Source organism: Marmota monax, unplaced genomic scaffold (genome assembly GCF_021218885.2).
Source record: "Marmota monax isolate L192 unplaced genomic scaffold, Marmota_monax_Labrador192_F-V1.1 WCK01_AAM20220418_F8-fsc00008, whole genome shotgun sequence".
Taxonomy (NCBI): Eukaryota; Metazoa; Chordata; class Mammalia; order Rodentia; family Sciuridae; genus Marmota; species Marmota monax.
This window is the reverse complement of record NW_026694432.1, coordinates 26,324,181-26,331,243: the sequence shown is the minus strand read 5'-3', so window position 1 is coordinate 26,331,243 and position 7,063 is coordinate 26,324,181. Positions and strand designations below refer to the sequence as shown.

At 51.8% G+C, this 7,063-nt stretch overlaps 1 protein-coding gene across 2 annotated transcripts; it reads left to right on the top strand.

Annotated features, from left to right (window-relative positions):
• Positions 1 to 103: 103 nt before the first annotated feature.
• Mrto4 (MRT4 homolog, ribosome maturation factor) lies at positions 104 to 6,638 on the top strand. 2 transcript variants are annotated; one of them, XM_046469099.2, is made up of 8 exons: positions 104 to 258; positions 1,998 to 2,056; positions 3,238 to 3,341; positions 3,852 to 3,933; positions 4,201 to 4,268; positions 4,514 to 4,665; positions 4,981 to 5,057; positions 5,171 to 6,638. In XM_046469099.2, exons 1-8 carry the CDS (start codon positions 231 to 233, stop codon positions 5,318 to 5,320), a joined length of 720 nt encoding a protein of 239 aa, XP_046325055.1. In that variant the 5' UTR covers positions 104 to 230; the 3' UTR covers positions 5,321 to 6,638. The 2 variants fall into 2 exon arrangements, with proteins under 2 accessions (XP_046325055.1, XP_046325056.1); XM_046469100.2 differs by lacking the exon at positions 104 to 258 and having other exon boundaries at positions 2,006 to 2,056; positions 3,216 to 3,341.
• The last annotated feature ends 425 nt before the right edge of the window (positions 6,639 to 7,063 follow it).

The window sequence follows — 7,063 nt, the reverse complement described above, 5'->3', positions numbered from 1 at the left end:
CCCCGCGGACCATAGAGTTGGGGTAGCACGCGGAGCCCTGGAGTGTGCTCGGGACTTGGAGGCCTCCGGGACTTCCGGGAAGTCGCTCTGCAAGCGCCGGAGGAAGAGGCGAGTCGCAGAGCCGATTGGGTCAGGCACACGCGAGGGCCGCCCCCGAGGGCCGTCTCAGAGGTCCGCGCGCCGCGTCCTGTCGGCCCACATCGCCGAGTGCCGCACGTGGCTTCAACGAGATGCCCAAATCCAAGCGTGACAAGAAAGGTGGGCGAAGGGGGCATCGGGATCTTGGGGGGGCTCTGGCGGGCGAGGACACGGAGAGGGACGCTGGAGCATCCGCGGGTGGAGGATTGGGGCGGCGGAGTCACGGGAGGGAGCTGGAGCCTGGACGGGTCCAGGGATCGGAGACTTTGCATGGCCTCGAGGGCTCTCGCAGCTCTCCTGGGCGGAAAGGCAGATCCCAAACACCTGGGCTGTGCCCGATGTCGATTTTGGCCCACGTTTTCCCCCTCAGCCCCTTCCCGTGTCCCTTCGTTCTCTGGGCTCCTGCCACCCCGGTTTCCTTTCCCTTCTTTCAGCACAGGCTTTTTGCCACGTCTGGCGCTTTGCAGTCTCTTCTTGGTATACTTGTGCTTCTTTTTTCATGGGGCTGGTCCCTTCTTGGTTGTCAGTTTACGGGCACCTTCTGAGAGCGTTCCCGACCACCTTTACTATGCTGCCGTGAGCCTCGCGGCGGACCTCTGGCACATTCAAACAAATGTATAGGGGCCTGGCACTGTAGGTGTGGGAAAATACAGCAGTTACAGGAAGGGCCTAGTCGGGAAATAAATATATCCCCCACCCCCCAATTGAGTGTTTGTCAGGTGGTGATGAGTAAGAGTAGGGTAAAGAGAAGGCAGAGGTGACATTATTTTGTATAATGCCCTCAGGAAAGTGATGAGGTGACAAATGAGCAGAAGTCTGAGGAAAGGAAGCAAGCAACCAGTGGAGATATCTGGGAGAAGTTTATTCCAAGTGAAGGGAGCAAGAAGTGCAAAGGGCTTAAAGTGGGTGCATGGTTGACGTGTTGTGGGACAATAGGCCAGTGTGGCTGGAGCAGAGTGGGCAAAATGGAGTTGGGGAAGGGCTTCATAGACCTTTGTAAGGAATTGGCTTTCACACGCAGGTGAAATGGGTGGACATCCTGGAGCTTGAGGGGAGGAATAGCATGGTTTAACTTGGCTTTTAAAGGCTCACTCTAGTTGCCTTGTTGAGAATAGCACTGGAAGATGGGGTTGGAGGGCAAGGATGAAAGCCGCAAGGCCGGCAGTAATGCTGCATTGGACCAAAGTCGCAGCAGTGAAAGTGTTCGGATGTTGCCAGTTGTATTTCGTTTGCCCTCCTTTGCTGCACTTGCCAGTGACTGGTATTGAGTGCCTTTTACTATGTGCGCCTTTTAAGGACTGTGAGTACCAGGCAGGATGAATAGAGGGGACCAGGCCGCTTGTCAGGAGCACTCAAGGCTTTGCAGATGGTGCTTTGGTGTTTGTGGAATAATTTGATTCTGTGGGTTGATCCCTGGTCAGATCTGGCCAAACCCAAATTCTCCTGGACTGGGAGCAAATTGAGCCCCAGTTATTTATACAGTGGAGGTACTTGTCCCTTCCTCAAAAGGCATTGCTACATTCTAAAGTGCATGTATGCAATAGGAGATATACAGTCCCCAGATTTAGCATTCTGAGGCCAACCATTGATGGCCTCTGTGCACCATGGCCAAGAGCAGAAAGGAATCTACCTCAACCAGCAGGTGAGGGGCACTCCAACAGCAAGACAAGCCTGGCCCCCTACTGCTGTGGTTAGTTTGTATAACTTACAGGAGATGTGCCTAGGAATCACCAGGCCCAAGAACACTAGAGAGTGGTCACTCCACAGAGCCTGGGAATGGCCTTGCATGCTAGAAAATAAGTCTTCAAGACATCCAGACTCATCTCTCACCATTCTTTTTTCTTCTTTGTATTTATTAGTTTCCTTAACCAAAACCACCAAGAAAGGGTTGGAACTGAAACAGAACTTGATAGAAGAGGTAAGAAGTCGTTCTTTTTCTTCTTTTAGTGCTTGTGTTTGGATTATAAAGGTAGGGATAGGACTGTTTGCTAGGGGAGCTTACTGGAGGGAGGTTTTGTTTTTGTTTTTTAAGGAAAACAAAACTGATGATTGAGCCCTTTTTCCTTTAGCAGCAGTAATACCAATAAAAATTCCCGTCATGGGGATCTCCAGCTTTGCTTGAGCTCCTCCTTTGTGCCTAGCACTGTGCTGACTGTCTCAGCATAAATCTTTCCCTCCTAGCATTCCTGTAACATAGATACTAAATTATGTTATTGCTGATTTGTTGTTGGGGTAACTGAAGCTTCACCAGGTTTGTTTGCCTACCCAAAGTCAGACTACCTAGTTACCAGGTCCAGGTGACTGCACCCACCTATCTGCACTACTTCTGACCTGCCAGTCCTGGGCTACAATAGGTCAAGAGCACTCAGTCACCTGCTAAACAGAGATTTCATTCCTTAAGAATGGAACTCTATGTCTGGCAAGGTGGCTCACATCTGTAATCCCAGCACCTTGGGAGACTGAAGTTTGAGGATCAGGAGTTCAAAGCCAGCCCCAGTAAAACCAAGGTGCTAAGCAACTCAGTGAGACTTTGTCTCTAAATAAAATACCCAATAGGACTGGGATGTGACTCAGTGATCAAGTGCCTCTGAGTTCAATCCCTGGTACCAAAAGAAATGTGGAATGCTTTGCTGGGCATGGTAGCACACACCTGTAATCCCAGCAGCTTAGGAGGCTGAGGCAGGAGGATTGTGAGTTCAAAGCCAGCCTCAGCAATTTAGTGAAGCCATAAGAAACTTAGCAAGCCTCTATCTCAAAATAAAATATAAAAAGGGCTGGAGATGTGACTCAGTGGTTGGTAGTACCCCTGGTTCAATCCCCAGTACCAGAGAGAGAGAGAGAGAGAGAGAATGGAATTCCACCTCCTGATGGCTTTGGCTTGCAACATAGGTAAAGCAGTATAAATAAGCTGCCTCCCCGAAAAGTAACAAGGCTTAAATAAAATATAAAAAGGGGCTGGGGGTGTGGCTCAGTGGTTAAGCCCCCCAGGGTTCAATCCAAAAAAAAAAAAGGCTAGAGCAGGTTCTCTCCCATCTGAGGCTACAGTTGCCCTACCCATGCTGCCCCTTGAACTCCAGAGCCTCATGAATTGTCCCACAGCTTCGGAAATGTGTGGACACATACAAGTACCTCTTCATTTTCTCTGTGGCCAACATGAGGAACAGCAAGCTGAAGGACATCAGGAATGCCTGGAAACACAGCCGGTGAGTGGGCAGAGAGAAGAGGACTCCTTGGAGTGGCAAAGGTGCCACGCTGCTCAAGAACCAGCTATAAGGGGCTGGGGTGGTGGCCCAGTGATAGAGCACCTGCCTAGTATGTATGATGCACTGGGTTAGATTCTCAGCACCACATAAAAATAAATAAAGGTCCATCAACAATTTTTAAAAAAATTAAAAAAAAAAATACAGCTGTGGGGTTGGTCGTGCTGTACCAGCGCTGGTGGAGACTGCTAGATGTGCCTCTGCCCATATCCAGATGAGGAGGGATCGTTCCGTGGCGCTCAGGGTGGGCCTGTGGAAGGATGTCGCCAGTGTTGGTTCCTGTGGTAGGAAGACAATGAAGGAACCCTGGGCTGGCAGAGCATGATGGGCCGTGTGGAGACCTAGGCGCCTCTAGCCATGCCTCCTGGCGTACTTGGGCCTGGGCTCCTGTGAATTAGAGGATTTAATGGAGAGGCAGGGCCTTCCTTCACAGCCCCCTCTTTTTCTTGGTAGGATGTTCTTTGGCAAAAACAAGGTGATGATGGTGGCCTTGGGCCGAAGCCCGTCTGATGAATACAAAGACAACCTGCACCAGGTAAATCACTGGCCCTCACAGGGAGGGGCTGAGGCTAAGCTGCCTTCTCTCCAGCCGCTCCCACGTGCCACACCCACCTCCTCCAGCCATGTGGCCAGCCCATCGACACACCTGCATGTCTTACAGCTTTGGGTTCTCCCTTCACCTTGAGATGTGAGGAGGGGTGTGGGTGTGTGTCTGTGTGTGTGTGTCTTCAACATTGTCAGGTGTCCCCTGGGGGACAAGACCACCCCCAGTAGAGAATCAGGGCTCACTTTTGGTTTGCAGGTCAGCAAGAAGTTGAGGGGTGAAGTTGGTCTTCTTTTTACCAACCGCACAAAGGAGGAGGTGAATGAGTAAGTGCTGGTGAGGAACAGAGGGAGGGAAGGTAGGAGGATCCCAAGGGCATCAAGTCGGAGCTGGCTTCTGGAAGCCTCTTACTGAGACCAGGGGCCTGTGACCAGAGGCATCTTTGTTCTCTCCAGCATGGTGACCAGCCTGGCTACAGGGCCCCAGCACACTAGCTGGGAGGACCTGACCTCAGCTGGCTGGTGGCCCAGTCTGGAACCTCCCCCGACCTCTTACTCCTCTTTTCCCCAAGGTGGTTCACAAAATACACAGAAATGGACTTTGCCCGAGCTGGCAACAAAGCAACTTTCACCGTGAGCCTGGATCCAGGGCCCCTGGAGCAGTTCCCCCACTCCATGGAGCCACAGCTGAGGCAGCTGGGCCTGCCCACTGCCCTCAAGAGAGGTACGGACAGTCCCTAGAGCTGAGAGCCACGGCCCAGAGCCCAGGAGCACGCGCACACAGGCTCTCCCCTTCCTGGCTGGGCAAGCCTCTGTTTTCTCATGTGAAAATGGAGTCGAGTGCCCCCCTCCTAGTTGGAGTGGACAGTGAGTTAAAACCAGAGTACAGCACTTAAGGAGCTTTGAGGCGGCAGCCACTGTCCCACTGAGTATGAGCCATGGGGACGATGAGCTCTCACCACATGCTTAGCTCCTGCTGCAGTGGCAGAAGGTGTCATGCAGGCCTTTGTGCAGGAGTAACGTGGCTACCCTCCTGCAGGCGTGGTGACCCTGCTGTCTGACTACGAGGTGTGCAAGGAGGGTGATGTGCTGACCCCGGAGCAGGCCCGCGTCCTGGTGAGTCTGGGACACAAGGGCTCTGGTAGGAGGGATGCCACCTGTCACCCGCTGCAAGTGTTCCCGTGTGCCTAGAGTCATACTCTTCTCCTCACTCTTACTTCCCTTTGCAGAAGCTTTTTGGGTATGAGATGGCTGAATTCAAGGTGACCATCAAATACATGTGGGATGCACAGTCTGGAAGATTCCAGCAGATGGGAGATGACTTGCCAGAAAGCGCATCTGAATCCTCAGAGGAATCAGAGGATAACGAAGATGACTGACTCGGGGACTCAGGACCGAAGGCCTTCTAGCACGTTCTGCGTCTCCATCACACCATGCAGAATTGCTACTGCCCCTCTGGAGGAAGCAGTTATTTATTTTTGCTGTTGACGAAGCCAAGTGTGGGTGCTGGGAACTGACTGTTCCATAAAGAATAAAACTTGGTCTATGGGGTGCCACCCTGTAGATAGCAGGAGACTTTTCTTAGAAAAAAGGCCTTTGGGTTTGTGCTCTGTTTGGGTTCAGTACCACCCAGTCTGGTGACCTAGATGGCCAGTACAGCTTTGGCTCCTATGGGGCCACAGTGGCAGTGCAGCTTTGCGGTTCTGTGGACAGCCAAGAGCAATCCCTAGAACTAGGCTTTGTCCTCCTTTCCAGCCTTGATGCCCTTTTGGAATAGACTTGCTGAAGAAAACCAGGCCCCTGGTGGCCCTTTGCAGCCCTGCTTACACGCTCCCTAAACCAGGGCCTGCTGGTGGCTGCCAAGAAGCCAGGGCTCTAGGATGAGAGTGAAGCCTCTGCTGGGGGTGAGAGCGAGCGTGGCGTCTCACAGCACTCTGGAGGTTCTGCTCTGGGTGGCTACCATGGTGGGTCTTTGTCCATATCGCTTCATATACAGGTATTCAGTGAAAGCATCGGATGAGAGAGCTTCTGTTTCAGGCAACATCTATTCTTTGGTTTATGTCTACTCTTCATGGCGTCTAATTCCCTTTAATCTTCCTCTGCCTTTACCTGGCCATAAAGGTATTCTGTGGGGCCTGAGTGTGTGGGTCAGTGGTAAGTGCTTGTCTAGCACAGCATGCTTGAGGTCTTGGAATCAGTTCCCAGCATCACCAAGAAATAAATTCTCTGACCTACCTGTTGGAATAGTAGGTCTTAAGACCCCCATTCCAGAGGGATCCTGCCCCATACCCTCAAGGGAGGAAAGCTGCACCAAGAGGCCAAGACAAAGCTGAACAGACAGCCGTGCTGGGATTCCCCACCCAGTCTGTTGGTAAGCATGCCAGTGCAAGGAAGCCTCCGTAGAAACACACAGGGGGCTTGATGTGGTACCCCATTGATTCCAGCTTCTCAGGAGTCTAAAGCAGGACAGGTAGATTTGAAACCATCCTGGGCGCTTAGTGAGACCCTATTTGAAAAATCGTTAATAAAGGGCTGGGGATGTAGTTCAGTGTGGAGTGTTTGCCCAGCATAGGATCAGTACCAGTACCACCAAAAACCCAGGTGCAGTGTCCACACACCTGTAATACCAGCTCACAAAGGCTGAGGCAGAAGAATTGTAATATCTTTCTTAATAAAACTGTAAACAAAGAACTATAAGCAGTGAGTTCTGTGAGTTGCTTAAGCAGATTAACCCTGAGGAACCCTGGTTGTAGCCAGTGGGTCAGAAGCACAGGTAAAGCAACATGGAATTTGCAATGTCATCTGAAGCGTTGGGGGGCAGTCTTGGCGACTGCACCCCTAATCTGTGAGACTGTGGGATCTGATACTGTCTCCAAGAAGGTAGTTTGGGGATCAGGTTGGATAGAGCACCCCACTGGTGTCCACTGCTGCTGAATGGTCTGTTCCTTTGCTGGGTGAAAACCTCCCTGTTGATAGGGCACGAGGGGGAGGAAGGCCACTGCTTTTCCTATCAGCGTCATGCATGGCCCTCTACCCATCAGGCACATAAGAGTGAGGCCACTCACAGACCCGCTGTTGAAAGGGCAAGCTAGATTCAAGAGGTGGGGGCTGGGAGACTCTGC